The sequence below is a fragment of the Hemitrygon akajei genome, chromosome 12 (assembly GCF_048418815.1).
Source record: "Hemitrygon akajei chromosome 12, sHemAka1.3, whole genome shotgun sequence".
Classification (NCBI taxonomy): Eukaryota; Metazoa; Chordata; class Chondrichthyes; order Myliobatiformes; family Dasyatidae; genus Hemitrygon; species Hemitrygon akajei.
The window spans coordinates 9,036,295-9,052,614 of record NC_133135.1 but is presented as its reverse complement, the minus strand read 5'-3'; the positions used below and the strand labels follow the sequence as shown (position 1 = coordinate 9,052,614).

Sequence of the window (16,320 nt, the reverse complement as noted above, 5' to 3'; positions counted from 1 at the left end):
CTTTGTAAAAGTGGTCCACAGCAGGAGTGATTGATAAGTTTGTGGCCTAAGTAGGAGATGAGTTATTAACTTCAAACTTTCTGCATTTTCACTACAAGAGTTGAACTGCACGTGCATGTAACGAGAGCGTATTGGACCTGCAGGTGGTCCACAGCAGGGGTGATTGATAAGTTTGTGGCCTAAGGTAGAAGGAGATGAGTTATACAGCTCTCGTTACATGCACGCGCAGTTCAACTCTTTGAGTGAAAATGCAGAAAGTTTGAAGTTAATAACTCATCTCCTACTTAGGCCACAAACTTATCAATCACCCCATGCTGTGGACCACTTCTGGAGGTCCAATACGCTGACTTCTACAAAGAAGGAATCCGTATGCTCCACGACCGCTGGTCTAAGTGTGTAAATGTGTGTGTGTGGCATCCGTTCGTCTCGTGAGACCATGGATCTGCGCCTGGAAAGTCTTGCTTCAGTCCTCTTCAGGGCGCAGGCCTGGGCAGGGTTGTACGGAAGACCGGCAGTTGCCCAAGCAGCAAGTCTCCCCTCTCCACTCCACCGATGTTGTCCAAGGGAAGGGCAAGGGCCGATACAGCTTGGCACCGGTGACGTCGCAGCAGTTGCTAGCATGAGGTTGAAGGCAACGTCGGACTGCCTTAGGGACTCCAGCTCTGGATTTGTCCTCGGGGTTTACTCCCGAAGCCTTTCCCATGAGTGGGTATGGCCACAAGGCAGCTGAGGTTTGAAATCAGAGTTTTCCCTCTCTTAGATGGACTGCCTTCCCAGGCTGACGAGCTCCATCTACCTGAAAAATAAATGTGCTAGGTTTTCTAAAATAGACTCCTTCTACCGTAGGCCACGAACTTATCAATCACCCCTCGTACTTTGTGGTGGTAGACAACTTTTTCATGTAATCTGAATAAGTCAGTCATCTTCACTTACTCTTGTTTATTTATTCGTTGAGACACGGTGCAGGATAGACCCTTCTGACCCTTTAAGCTAAACCGCCCAGCAATCCCCCATAATCCAAGCCTAATCACGGGACAATTTACATTGAACAATTAACCTGCCAAGTGGTACGTCTTTAGACTGTGGGAGGAAACCAACGCGCTCACAGGGAGAATGTACAAACTCCTTACTGGCTGTGGTGGGAATTAAACCCGGGTCGCTGCCACTGTAAAGCGTCGTGCTAACCACAACGCTACTGTGTTATATAGTTATTTATTTATCGGTTTGTTTATTTATTTACAGTGCAGAATCGGCCCTTAGAGCTGCACTTCCCCCCCCCCCAAACCCTCGATTTAACCCTATCTTCACCACAAGGCAATTTACAATGGCCCACTTACCTCCTCACCAGTACGTCGTTGGTCTGTGGGAGGAAACCGAAGCACCTGATGGAAACCCACATATTCCTCAGGGAGAATGTACAAACTCCTTACAGAGGACACTGGGAATGAACTCCAAATTCCGATGCCCGAGTTTTAGTAGTGTCGCGCCAACCGGTACGCTGCCGTGGCGCATACTTGTGTACGAAATGATCTGACTGGGAGGTTCACAAATAAAAGCTTTTCACCCTATCTCGGCACATGATGATAATGAGTCACTTACCAAAAGAAATCGAGCAAGAGATACAAGAGCCTGTAGACCTACTCTCAGGAACAGCTTCTTCCCCTCTCCAGTGGTCCACAAATCCATGAGTGCTACCTCCTGATTTGTTTGGCATTATCTGGTGGTTGTCCGTCATGTCCGGCCATGTCAGGAAACCTGTGCGGGGGAGTGTTTAAAGTGGAAAAGCCGTCACACTGGGGCACGTCCACTCTTTCAACCTCGGAAGTCTGGATCCAGTGGTACGGATGAGTGTCAGAAACTGGGGTCTTCCTTAGTTGCAGTGGATGGCCATGACATCTTCTGTGACATGTGATGCCCTTTGCTCCCCACCTTCCTGGCCGTTGGATCTCACTATAGATCTCATCCACGCAGTCCGCTGGAGCTGATGGCACATGCCAGGACAGGTATATCCCTAACTCACCACAGTATGAGGCCCGACAGCTACCCTCACCTGGCTTAGCCCGTTTGTTAAAGTGGTTCACCGGGTGTGGCCGCTGTTGCACGCAAACAGCTACTTGGAGCTACAGGTGAGAGCAGAGGTAAGCGAGCGTCCCCGGAATGGACACAACAAGCCCCTTCACCTGAGGTGCTACCCCTCCCTAGACACCCCATACATCACTTTGTATCATTTATATATTTAGTAATTTGGAGCAATATCATGTCTTTGCACTGTTTTGTTGTCAGAAAACAAATTTCACATCATGTAAAACACTGATAATAAATCTGATTCTGAAATCCATTTTGTTACCACGCTTTGGGGCAGATGTGGAATGATTTAGACCGCAGAATATAGAATAGTAGAGCCCCTTCGGCCTACTTTACGATAAATCAAATGTTGCCCTTCCAGATACAACACGATTTTTCTTTCATCTATGAGTTACCTAAATGCCCCTAATGTATCTGCCTCAACCACCATCCTTGTCAATGCACTTCACACACTCACCTCTCCCTCGGTGGTAAAACCTACCTCTGACATCCCTCCTGTACTTTCTTCCAATCACCTTAAGATTATAACACCAGATCAGGAACCCATCAAATTTCGCTTTAAATATACCTAGTATTGGCTGATGTTGCCTGTGGAATTCGTGAGTTTGTTCAAGGTGCGTCTATGCTTTTAATCACCTTGAATACTTCTAGCAAGTCACCACTCATCCTCCATTGCTGCAAAGGCTTACCCATAACCCTCTATTTTTCTGAGCTCCATGTACCTATACAAAAGTCTCAAAAGACCCTATCGTATTCGCCTCCACAACCGTTGCCGGCAGCCCATTCCACGCACTCACCACTCTCTGCATAAGAACCTTACCCCTGACGTCTCCTCTGTACCTACTCCCCGGCACCTTAAAACTGTGTCCTCTTGTGACAACCATTTCAGCCCTGGGAAAAAGCCTCTGACTTTCCACACGATCAGTGCCTCTCATCATCTTATACACCTCTATCAGGTCACCTCTCATCCTCCGTCGCTCCAAGGAGAAAAGGCCGAGTTCACTCAACCTATTCTCATAAGGCATGTTCCCCAATCCAGACAACATCCTTGTAAATCTCCTCTGCACCCTTTCTATGGCTTCCACATCCTTCCTGTAGTGAGGCGACCGGAACTGAGCACAGTACTGATAGGTTTTATAGGTTTCAATGAGGTCACCCTCTCCCCTTTGAGGGATCTTTGGATGTTGATTCCAAGATCCCCCTGTTCCTCCACACATTTGCCCATGTCTGACCCTTAGGTTCTCTTTAAAGTCAAAGCTGACTTTATTGTCATAGGTGTGCCCATGGATGTTCAAGTGGGATGAAAAATTTACATGGAGCAGCATCACATAGCATCAAAATTCAAAATAAATGTATCATCAAAGTACATTTATGCCACCATATACAGCCCTGAGATTCATTTTGTTGCCAATGTACACAATAAGTCTATAATAGAATAATAACCATAACAGAATCAATGAAAGGCTGCACCAGCTTGGACATCCAACCAGAGTTCAGAAGGCAATAAGCTGTGCAGGTACAAAAATAAATAATCATAATAAATAAATAAGCAATAAATATCGGGAACATGAGATGAAGGCTCCTTGAAAGTGAGTCCATAGGTTGTGAGAACATTGTAATGATGGGACGGGTGATGTTGAGTGAAGTTATCTCCTTTGGTTCAAGAGCCTGATGGCTGAGGGTATTAACTGTTCCTGAACCTGGTGGTGTGGGTCCTGAGGCTCCTGTACCTAATTCCCCGTGGCAGCAGTAAGAAGAGAGCATAACCTGTGTGGTGGGAGTCCCTGATGATGATCATATAAGACAAGAAAAATATAAATAATTATCAATAATATCCAGTTTTCACAAGAAAACACAAATAAGACGAAAGAAAAGTCTATTGTAGTGCAGACTTGTCAAAGTAAGCTGCCGGTCTGTGGTGATTAGGGTGGTGCTGCTTGGTACAAAGACTGAATAGTTTAAGAGAAGTAGCCTGCTGGTGTGGTAATTCAAGCTTATGTATCTCCATAAACCTCTGCCCTCTAATCCTTGATTCACCAACACTAGGGAAAATACTGTGTTCATTCACCCTATCTATGCCCCTCATCATTTATATCCCTCCATAAGAACATCCCTCAGCCTCCTATATTCCAAGGAGTAATGTCCTGGCCTATGCAAACTCTCCCTATAGCTCAGTCCCTCGAGTTATTGCAACATCCTTGTAAATCCTCTCTTTAATGTTTCCAACTATCATCAGGAGACAATAAGACATAGGACTAAAGTTGGGCCAGTTCGACCCTCTAAGTCTTTCCTCCATTCCATTGCAGTTGGTTTATTAACCCTCTCAACCCCATGATGCCCTTACTATTCAAAATCAATCTCCACTTTAAATATACACAATGACTTGGCCTCTACAGCCGTCTGTGGCATGTCGATTCTATCTAGGTATTTTGATATTGAAATGAGAGATCCTTCCTTATTCATAGCTCCATCAAACACATCTCGTATGTTAATCCTTTAATTTGTGTTCCTCACCAGTCTCTGTCTCTCTTTTTTAAATTGTGTTCTCATCTGTTCCTCTTCACTCTCTCTTCTCTCTCTGACACGCAGCTTCACTCTCTTTCCTTTTCTCTGTTGCATTCTTTCTTCCTCTCTATTTTGCATCCTGTCTCCCTCTCTCTGTCACATTCTCTCCCCCTCTGTCTCTCTCTCTCTCTCTCTCTCTCTCTCCCTCTCACTTTCTCTCTCCCTCTCTCTCACTTTCTCTCCCTCTGTGTTAGTGTCATTGTCTCTGTCTCTCCGTCCCTCCCTCTGACTACATATTAAAACTGATGAATAAGGTGAATGTAATCCACCTGGACATTTGTTTCTTCCCCCCACCCCCATCTCTTGCCTTGAAGTGTCACAGATGGGACCAAAGTAAAGTAATCTCAGAGTCTTGTGTTGAGGACAGGGAATTTGCATACATAGTCCCAAAGCTCAGGAGAATTTCAACACATCTCTTGGTTCAGTGAGGCAGTTAATCATTTGAGTGCCATTGGATACAGGAATTCACTCCAAAGAATTTGTGTAAACATTCAGAAAAGATGACAATGCTAAGGAGCTTGGTAAATTGTACCTTTTTACTTTAGTTCTTGATTCTGGTTTATATCATTTGAACCCCGCTATGAATATTCAACAACGTACTTACATGTCGTCAATGCAAAGAGCTGAAATGCTTCAAAGGGATGTTATCTGACAGAGCTTGGCATCGTTCTGTGCTGCGAGGTGAATTTTGGGCATGACTGGCGGAGATAGGGTAATGTGAGGGAGAGGGGATGGTTGAGAGATTATGCTTAAAACTGTTTTAAAATTGTGACCAGGGAAGTACGGGAGAGGTGGAAGGAAAACTGTTCTATGCAGAGAGCGGTGATGAGCCCAGAACTCACTGCCTGCAGAGCAGAGGGAAGCAGAGCCTACAAAGGAGACTTCAAAATGCATTTAACAGAGAACAGTCTGCAGGGCTACAGCAAAATAAAAGGGAGTTAAGAAGAGACCGTAAGACCAGAAGACATGGGAACAGAATGCCTGTCACCTCTGGTCTACCATTCTATCTTGGCTAATTTATTATCCCTCTCAACCCCATTTTCCTGCCTTCTCTCCATAACCTTTGATGCCCTACTAATCCATAACCTATCAATCTCTGTTTTAAATATACCCATGACTTGCCTGCCACAGCAGTCTGTGACAATTGATCCCACGGACTCAGCACCCTCTGGTTCTCAGTTCTGAGGTTGTACTCACTGGTCCTAGACTCTCCCACTATTGGGAACATCCTCTCCATGTCCAGTATTATCTAGTCATTTCAATGACGCCCCTCCTTATTCTTCTAAACACCATCATGTACAGGCACACACTCCTCATACATTAGCACTTTCTTTCTTAAATCATCCTGGACCTCTTCTGGACCCTCTCTTCTAAGAGGTTCAATCCGCTTCAATTGCCCCATAACTGAACTGTTCCCACAACCTATGGACTCACTGTTCATCTAAACTTCTCAATATTTATTTTTATTATTTCTTTTTTTTCTTTCCTATGTATTTGCTCGGATTTGTTATCTTTTACCCACTAGCTGTCAATCCTGTTTCATTTATTGTCACTTGCTGAAATTCAGTGCAAAGCACTGTTTGTGTGCCCTTCAGACAGATGTTTCCTTGCTTAAATACATCAAGATAGTCACTGTTGATATGTGTTGTGTCATATGATGTGGGTGATCATGGTTCTTGGCAAATGTTGCTACAGAAGTGGTTTGCCATTGCCTACTTCTGTTGGCGCGTGGCCTAGTGGGCAAGGCATCAGACTAGTAACCTGAAGGTCACTGGTTCGAGCCTCAGCTGAGGCAGTGTGTTTGTGTCCTTGAGCAAGGCACTTAACAACACATTGCTCTGCGATGTCACCGGTGCCAAGCTGCATGCGTCCTAGTGCCCTTCCCTTGGACAACATCGGTGGCGTGGAGAGGGGAGGGCCTGCAGCTTGGGCAACTGCCGGTCTCCCATACAACCCTGCCCAGGCCTGCGCCCTGGAAACTCCAGGCGCAGATGCCACCTAACTTCTGGGAAGTATCTTTACAAGACAGGTAACTTCAGCCATTATCAATACTCTTCAGAGATTGTCTGCCTGGTGCAGTGGTCGCATAACCAGGGCTTGTGATCTGCACCAGCGGCTCACATGACCATCCGCCACCTGCTCCCATGGTTTCACGTGACCCTGATCGGAGGCTAAGCAGGTGCTACACCTTGCCCAAGGGTGACATGCAGGCCAGCGAGGGAAGTAGCACCTTACACCCCCTTTGGTAGAGATGTATCTCCTGCACACCAACCAATCAAGGTAGCAGAGAAGGCAAAACAGAATACAGGTTATAGTGTTACATCCACCGAGAAAATGCGGAGTTGAGGATATGGTGTTATAGTTAGAGAGAAATCTGCAGTGCAGCTGGACAAATAAATCTTACAGACCAGTGAGGTAGATTGGGAGATCAAGAGCTCATCTTCCTGCGTGTGAGATTTCTGTTCCATAGTCAGATAACAGCAGGATAGAAGATGTCCTCAGTCCTGGTGAAAACTGGCAAATCGGTTTACGATTGTCATGTGTACTGAAGGACTGTGAAAAGCTTTGTTTTAGTTTATTTATTTATTGAGATACTGCGTGGAATAGCCCTTCGAACTGCACCGCCCAGCAACCCACCGATTTAACCCTAGCATAATCACAGGACAATTTACAATGACCAATTAACCTACCAACACGTATGTTTATGGACTGGGCGGAAATCGGAGTGTCTAGAGGAAACCCACATGGTCATGGAGAACATACAAACTGCTTACCAACAGTGTTGAGAATCGAACCCAGGTCCCTGGTACTGTAAAGCGCTGTGCTAACCACTACGTTAGTGTGCCGCCTCATGCCATTCATACAGATCAGTTCATTACAGCAGTGCACCGAGGAAGAACAGGTTGACAGCCACAAATCCGGAATGATTGATGTACAGTGCTAGCTTAGTGATTTTGCCAAATCACAGGTGGTTGGGTTAGGTTAAATAAATTAACACCTAACCCACGTGATGATCACCTCACATTGAATAATGATGAAAAAAGAAATGACAAATGAAAACCAAGTGGAAGTTATTGAAATAATTTTGCTTGTTCTTTCACCATCTCTCCTGATAGTTCTCCACCTTTGCTGACGCAGAATTTAAACCACTTCATGAGAACTTTATTTAGTTGTGAACCTCTTCCATATTTCATTGTTTTCCTCATGCACATCTGGTTTTTTTTATTTGCCCTCAGCAAAAAAAAAAAACCGGGGCAATTTTTCTTTTTGTTTCTTTATATCACAAACTGTGAAAGTGCCAATGTTATACAAGTCATACGCTTTTCACAGACACTCCACTGTTGAGTTTTTCAGAACTTCCACCTTATCTTGTATAGGTAGCGTGTGGTGTTTACGTTCCTCGCCGTGAGAAGCTCTTCCTCTGTTCACTGAAGACATGACTGGGGCCAGATAAGCACAGGTTATAAATTTATAGATTGTTGTGTTACACAGCTACATATATATTAAATAAAAGCACCCATGCAGAAGATGGCTTTAACATTGCAACAAGAGAGAAAGAGGCAACAATATACATGTGTAGATAACAGTGTATATGCGCAGACAACAGATCAATACTTAGTGCAGGGGAGGGGTTCATTGCTCTAAAATAAACAGATCTATATTTTACACTTCCTCCCCCTTTAGATTAATGCAACACAAAACAGTATGTGTACAGAACATTCCATTTCCCTTTCATAAACCCATATTCCAAATAAACATGCCTTCACAATAACAGTCTATAACTAACTTCACAGTTCGAAACGTTCAGTCTTTGGGTGGTGCTCTGTGTCTTTCGGGACAGCATCTCTGGACCTGTGGAGTGACATTAGGTTTGGCATGTGTTTTGTCTAAGACAACGTTCTCAGTTTGCAGTGTTACATTGCTGTCAGTGACATGATCGTCACTGAGAGGTAAGTCTGATGACTGTAATGTGCCCGTCTTGTTGGATGCAGTCAACTCAGATGTGTTCTTTGGCTGAGCATCCAGTATCTGCTCCACATGACGTCTCCGCGTCTGATCTCCAACATCCACTGTGTACATCAGTAGTCCAGTTCTTGTAGCTATCCTACTGGATGTCCACTTGTCTTCTTGGTAATCATGCGCTAGGACTTCCTGCCCAATCTCGAAGCTCCTTGCTGCTTCACTTGGCAACTGGCTGAATTGTTTATTATCTACTTCCCTCTGTAGATCTGTTTTCAGGAAGTCAATGCAAGATCTCAGATTCCTGCTCATGAACAGCATTGCAGGTGCTTGATTTGTCATCACATGAACAGAGTTCCGATACACTAAAAGGAAGTTGCCCACCTTGTGCTGTAGAGAAATGTCCTCCTTGCCGATTGCTTTAATGGACTTAATGAACGCTTGGATAAACCTTTTAGCTAACCCGTTCATTGCTGGGTGGTGAGGATTTAACTTGAAATGTCTGATGCCATTTTTCTTCGTGAACAGTCAGAATTCTTCTGATATGTTTTGTGGTTTGTTGTCGCTCACAATTTCTTCTGGTAAGTTGTTTCTGGTGAAGATGGTCCCCAGAGCAGAGACAGTCTTTGCTGAGGTGGTTGCCTTCATTGGTATAACCTCTGACACCTCAAATGTGCATCCACAGCAATCAGGATCACGGAGTCCTTGAATGGCCTAGCAAAGTCAATATGTACTCTTTGCCATAGTGACAACGGCCACTCCTAAGGGGGTAATGATGCCTGTGAGGGTGCATTTTGAGCTTTTTGACATCGCAAACAGCTTTTGGCCAAGTCTTCAATCTGTTTATCTATTCCCTTTTCAAATACCTTCTGATTAGCATTAAGCAGCTGTGACAGCCTCTGGTTAGTGCTACCATTTGGGCTGCTTGTTGCCTGTTGATGCCACACTGACAGCTTTGACTGAACGTCAGTCTCTTTGTACTGATTAGTAAGGGTGTGGGGAGAAGGCAGGAGAATGGGGTTGAAGGGATAATAAATCAGCCATGATGGAATGGCGAAGCAGAGTTGAGACAGTGGAAAGGCTCAAGACTAACAGCATCCAAGGCTGGGATTTATTTCAGGTCTTTGCTAGCTGAGTAATGTGCTGCCCTCTTTAGTCATAGAACATAGAACTATACAGCACAGTACAGGCCATTCGGCCTACAAGATTATGCTGAATTTTTAATCTGATCCACAATTAATGTAACCTTTCTGTCCCCCATAGCCTTCCATTTTACTTTCATCCATGTGCCGATTTAAGATTTTTTTTAATGCTTCTAATGTAACTGTCTCTATCACCTCTCTTGGCAGGGTGTTCCATGCACTCACCACTCTCTGTGAAAAAACCTACCTCTGACACCCCCCATACTTTCCTTCAATCACCCTGAAGTTATGCCCCCTTATGTAACCGTAGGGTTTCAGATCTTTTTTACCATTGACCGCGAGGCCCAGGGACCCCAAGTTGGGAACCTCTGTGTTAGCCATTTCGACCTGGAGAAAAAGGCACTGGCTGTCAGCTCTATCTATGCCTCATTCCCACTTACCACCACTGTGCGGAATGTGTGGCGACGTTGCGGGTTGACCCCAAGCACGTCTTCAGGTGTGTTGATAGTTAACGCAAATGGATGGAGATTCCACTATGGTTTGATGTTCAAGTGAGAGATAAACTTGGAACTTCAATTTTGAAACAAGATTCCTGGCTGCATACCATCAAGGGCCTTTCTTTGTTTATTGTACTGTAAGCTTGCTGGCTGAGACTTTCCCTCAAAATGCCTGTCAGTCTGGTTAATCGAAGGCAATGGATTTGTTTGGTGGGTGCTCTTGACCCCATTGAGCTCCCCTCTGTGTTCGTACACAGAGAGAGACGTCGAGGGAAGTGCTTTGATCGCAATTCTATCATTTGGATTGCAAACGCAGCCAGACTGGTTGGCAGAATCATTAAACCCGTTGTGGTGAGGCACAGAAAGGAAGGCCTGTGATATTAATACCGTGACCTTGCATTAACTTTACTCTTTTCTTGGTCTCTGTTTTGACTCTGATGCCTTGAGTAACGGAACACTATGCTAATGCTCTTAGCTGCAAACATCTCCAAACGAAGGGAAGAAACCTGAGAATTGCGTCCACAATGCAAGTCGATTGATGCAACAGGAAGTGTGAAACCGGCCCTGATTAATTTGTGTTCAAGGTGCTGCTCGTAAAGTGCTAGACTTTGAACAAATGACAATAATATGTAGTGCCACGGGGTGGGGGGGGGGGCATGGTAGTGTAGCGATTAGAGTGGCATTATTACAGCTTGGGACGTTAGAGTTGAGAGTTCATTTCCAGCATCCTCTATAAGAAAGTCTATGTGAGAGCATGGGTTTCCTCCAGGAGCACCAGTTTCCTCCCACAGTCCAAAGATGAACCAGTTAGTAGGTAAACAAGATCATAAGATATAGGAGCACAATTTTATTCAATTTGGCCCATCAAGTCTGCTCCTCCATTTCATCATGGGTGATCCAATATCCCCTCTCAAACCCCATTCTCCTGCCTTCTCAAACCTGACTAATTGGTCATTGTAAATTGTCCTGCGATTACCTACTTACTGCCTGTTAGACCTCTGGTGTTTAGAGTGGCAATGAAGGTCCTCTATCTCTGGTGATGTTCAGGGTTTCCTTCATCATGGCAGTAGCTTCCTCTTGGTTTTCACCACTGCCAGTCCCGGGTGGAGACTCAGGAATGCCGTCACACTCAGATGTAGAAGGATTCTTCATTGCTGTTCCCATAACAATTCTGTTTCACCAGTCAGAGTTGTCAGCCCTGAGCTGAATCCCCGAACCTGGAAGGCTGGTGGACCACTCTTGGTCTGGCCTCTACCCTTTGACCTGTTTGGCATGGCTGACCCCACCAAGGGCTAACACACAAGGCTCTGACTTCAGCCAATGTAGCTCTCCAGGTTATTGAGGCACGCAGCCCTCCAAACCATAACAAGGTTGTGGTGCTCTTGTAGGTCCTGTGATTAGGCTGGGGTTAAATCGGTGGGTCGCTGAGTGGTGCAGCTCGTTGGGCTGGAATGGCCACTGTATCTCCAAATAAATAAATGAATAGAGAGGTAGAGAGATACAGTTCCTTCATTCTTTACCTGTGTGAGGCCATCAGGGAACAGCCATGACAGAACCCCTCACTTAATTTGGACTTTGAGACCTGGAGGTGTATAAAACCAGGAGGGTCTCACATAGAGTGAATGTACTCAAGTCTGTTTCCTGTGGTTGGGGAATGAAAAACTCGAGGGCATAGGAGTTAGATGAGAGAGGAGAGATTTAATAGGAATTTGAGGGGCAATTTTTTTTTACAGTATGTATGTAAGTGGTACAAATTGCCAGTCTTGGAGCTCTACATCACAGGAACAGGCCCTTCAGCCCATCTAGTCTATGCCAAACAGTTATTCTGCCTAGGCCCATGATCCACACCGGGATCATATCTCTCCATACCCCTCCCAACTTCTCTTAAACTTATATCCACCACTTCCGCTCGCTCCTCATTCCCCTTAAATATTTCCCCTTTCACCCCAACCCATGACCTCTCATTCTAGTCTCACCGAACGTCAGCGGAAAAAAAGCCTGCTTGCATTTATCCCTCATCATTTTGAATACATCTATCAAATCTCCACTCATTCTCCTACGGTCCAGGGAATAAAGTCCAACCAATTCAGGCTGAGGCAGGCGAATAACATCATTTAAAAGACTGTTGGACAGGTTCGTGGATTGGAAATGTTTAGGAGGTTCTGGGCCAAATGCTGGCAAATAGATTAGCTTGGTTGGGTCATCGAGGTTAGTATTGAACAGATGGGCTGAAGGGCCAGTTTCCATGCACTATAACTCCATTACACCGCTATTGGATGGTTGTGGTGGTGTTACGAACCGTAGAGCGATTATAGATTCTTACACTGAGAACTCAGGCAGACAATACCGCATTGGAAATCCAGAGCAACGCACAGAGAATGCTGGAAGAACTCTGGAGGTCAGGCTGCAAATACGGAGAGGAATAAAGAGTCGATATTTCAGGCCAAGAGCCTTCATCAGAACTGGGAAGGAAGGTGGAAGATGCGGGAATAAGAAGGAGGAGGAGGACAGGCTAGAAGGTGATAGGTGAGACCAGGTGGGTGGCGGAGGGGGATGAAGTAAGAATCTGGCAGGTGATGGATGGGAAAGCTAAAATACAAGCAAGGAAGGAATCTGATACGAAAGGAGAGTGGACCGTAGGAGAAAGGCAAGAAGAAGGGGCACTGGGGGGAGGTGATAGGCAGGTGAAAAGATGTAAGAGGCCAGAGTGGGGAAATAGAAGAGGGAAGGGGGAGGGAAAAGGGGAAAAAAGAAAAACAAAACAGAAGGAGAATTTGGTGTTCATACTACACAGGCAACTGTCTGTTCCAAAAGTTCCCTTCTGTAAAGCACTATAGGAATTATTAAAACAAAAACTTCACATCATCTTTAAAGTTTCTTTCCCCACGCAGTTAATCTGATCAACCATTCTAGTTAGCCAACCCCACCCCCTCTATCTATTACATCAGTCACTGCACTGTAAACACTAACTTTTTATAATGCTGCTTACATTGTTAGTATGTGCTGATCTTTATCTATTTATACACATTTTAGTCCTTATCCCTACTTTAAGCTCTAACTTCTAATATGCTTCATACTTTATAATTGTTGAATTGTTGTATGTCATGCCAACCCGCCACAGCAAATTCCAAGTACATGTAAATATTCTTTGGTGAATAAAGTTGATCCTTGATCCTGGAGAGGTTCTGTGTGAGCTACCCACCAATATAATAAGTCAACCCAGGTTATTAATTCCGTCCATGCCTGTCGTAATGCAGGTACTGTGTGGCGAGTACCACAGGAAATCAGCAGGTTGAGCAGCATCAGTCAGGGGAAAGCTTTGATGCAGGGTCATGACCCAAAACATCAGCCATTCATTCCCCCTCCACAGATGCTGCTTGACCTGCTGAATTCCTCCAGCAGATCTGGTGTGCTGATTCCAGTGTCTCTTCTGCCGCCATTGTAAACTGCGTATTGTAAATCACAGTAAAATAGGTGAGAATAAAGTAAATTTAGTATCAAAGTACCTACGTGTACGCCACCATATACTATCCTGAGATTCAATTTCTAATAGCCATTGACAGTAGAACAGAGAATAGAATCAATAAAAAAAACACACACAAAGATTGGCAAACAACCAGTGTGCAAAAGACAAACTGTGCAAATGCAAAAAAATAATAATAAATATTATTGTTGTTAAGATGGAGTTGTCATGGTAGCATGCAAGTTGGCACGATCCTATTACATCTCAGGGCATCAGAGTTCGGACTTCAATTCCGGCATCTGCTGTAAGCAAGTTTGTACATTCCTTCCTGTGTGTTTGTGGGTTTCCTCCAGGTGCTCCAATTTCCTCACGTGGTCCAAAGATGTACTGGTTAGTAGGCTAATTGGCCATTGTGAATTGTTCTGTGATTGCGTTGGGGTAAAGTAGGCGTGTTGTTGGGCCGTGCACCTTAGAGAGCCAGTAGGGTCTGTTCCACGTTGAATCTCTAAATAAACAAATAAAAATTATACACAAACAAAGATGGACAAACAAACAAAGTGCTTAAGAAGACAAACTATAAAAACGTAAGGACAAAAACAAATAATAGTAATTCTAAATAAATAAGTAAATAATATTGTGCGACTGATGTACAGTTTGACAAGCCAGGAGCACAGTTTTAACTTCACTCTCCCTCCTGCCTCGGTGCGTGTTAACGAGCTGGCTTGTTGAGGTGTGGCAGAAGCTGACGATAATCATGTTAATCTCTGTTCTTTTTCTCTTGCACTCTTTCTCACTCTCTCTCCCAATGCTTAAAATAGAAGTGGAGCAAAAAGGTAATGAATCCAGCACAGTCCCGCTCTGGTTCCTTGTGATTGTTTTGGCTGTTTGACCCCCTTTAAGAACCCGTGCCCTCTCCACCACCCCTCACCCACCCTATTAACACCGGTATCTCTCCAGGGAACCTCTGCTCAGTCCAGCTCTGAACTGTGTACAGTGTCTCATCCACTCATGTCTCAAGGTGATGGGTGCTGTTGCTGGTGTCCCAATGGAGATCTACTCCGAGACGCAACAAGTGCTTCTTTTGTGTCATTGGGTGTCATCTGCCTTGCTTCTGGATCCCTTCCCCTCCGCATGTCTTGGCTTATCGTCGCTTCTTGGACTTGCGTCCTGATGCCTTCTGCCTCTTGCATTTTCCCATTGCAGAAATGCAGCCCTAGCCCTTCCCTGCACCCTCACCCTCTTCTCCCCACCCCTCCCAGCACCTTGCTTCAACCTGCATCCCATCTCCTCTTGCCAGAGCTCTCAATCAAAATCTCCACTCTCCCACCTGTTGAGTTGAACTGCTGTTGCAATATTAAATTGTTCAAGAGAGATGTTAACTTTGTTTCTTCCTCTGCTGCCCGTCTTATCTTTGCAGTTTTTGTGTGCCCCGGGACGCTGAAAGGGATTGTGGAGTCAGCCTACGTAACGGAGGCTGAACAGCAGTCTGGTGCCTGGTGTAAAGACCCACTACAGGCTGGGGACAAGATCTACTACATGCCATGGACGCCGTACCGCACGGACACGCTGATGGAGTATGCCTCACTGGAGGACTTCACCTCAGGCCGCCACACCACCACCTACAAGCTGCCCCACCGCGTTGACGGAACCGGCTTTGTGGTGTACGATGGGGCGGTCTTCTTCAACAAGGAGCGGACGAGGAACATTGTCAAGTACGACCTGCGGACCCGGATCAAGAGTGGCGAGGCCATCATTGCCAACGCCAACTACCACGACACCTCGCCCTACAGGTGGGGGGGCAAGTCTGACATCGACCTGGCGGTGGACGAGAACGGCCTGTGGGTCATCTACGCCACCGAGCAGAACAATGGGATGATGGTGGTGAGCCAGCTCAACCCGTACACGCTGCGGTTCGAGGGCACCTGGGACACATCGTACGACAAGCGCTCAGCCTCCAACGCTTTCATGATCTGCGGCGTGCTCTACGTGGTCCGGTCGGTGTATGAGGACAACGAGAGTGAGACAGGCAAGAACTCCATTGACTATGCCTACAACACTAACCTCAACAGAGAGGAGTACGTGGACATCCCCTTTCCCAACCCCTACCAGCACGTGGCTGCTGTGGATTACAACCCACGGGACAATTTGCTGTACGTCTGGAATAACTACTTCATACTGCGGTACACACTGGAATTTGGACCTCCCGACCCAGCACAAGGTCAGTGTTCCAGAAAGATCTCTATTTCAAAGTTGTGTATTCACCTAAGGTAGATTATCACAGATCAACACGCACACAAAATGCTGGAAGAACTCAGCAGGTCAGGCAGCATTTATTGATATGAATAAACAGTCAAAGTTTCAGGCCGAGACCCTTCTTCAGATCTGGAAAGCAAGGGGGATGAAGCCAGAGAAAGGAAGCTAGAAGATGATAGGTGAAGCTATGTAGGTGGGAAAGGTCAAAGGCTGGAGAAGAAAGAATCTGATAGGAGGGAAGAGTGAACCATGGGAGAAAGAGAAGAAAGGGGGGCACTAGAGGGTGGTGATAGGCAGGTGAGAAGAGGTAAGAGGGCAGAGTGGGGAATAGAAAAAGAGGGAAGGAGGGGAAAAA

General features: G+C 45.5%; 1 protein-coding gene across 15 annotated transcripts in view; it reads left to right on the top strand.

The window, feature by feature from the left end:
* The window catches only part of adgrl2a (adhesion G protein-coupled receptor L2a), an 852,977-nt gene that overhangs the window by 700,063 nt on the left and 136,594 nt on the right, over positions 1-16,320 (top strand). For all 15 annotated transcript variants that reach the window (XM_073062547.1, XM_073062548.1, XM_073062549.1 and 12 more), the window contains one exon: positions 15,130-15,930. In XM_073062547.1, the coding sequence (XP_072918648.1) occupies positions 15,130-15,930 (801 nt within the window). The remainder of the gene's footprint in view (positions 1-15,129; positions 15,931-16,320) is intronic.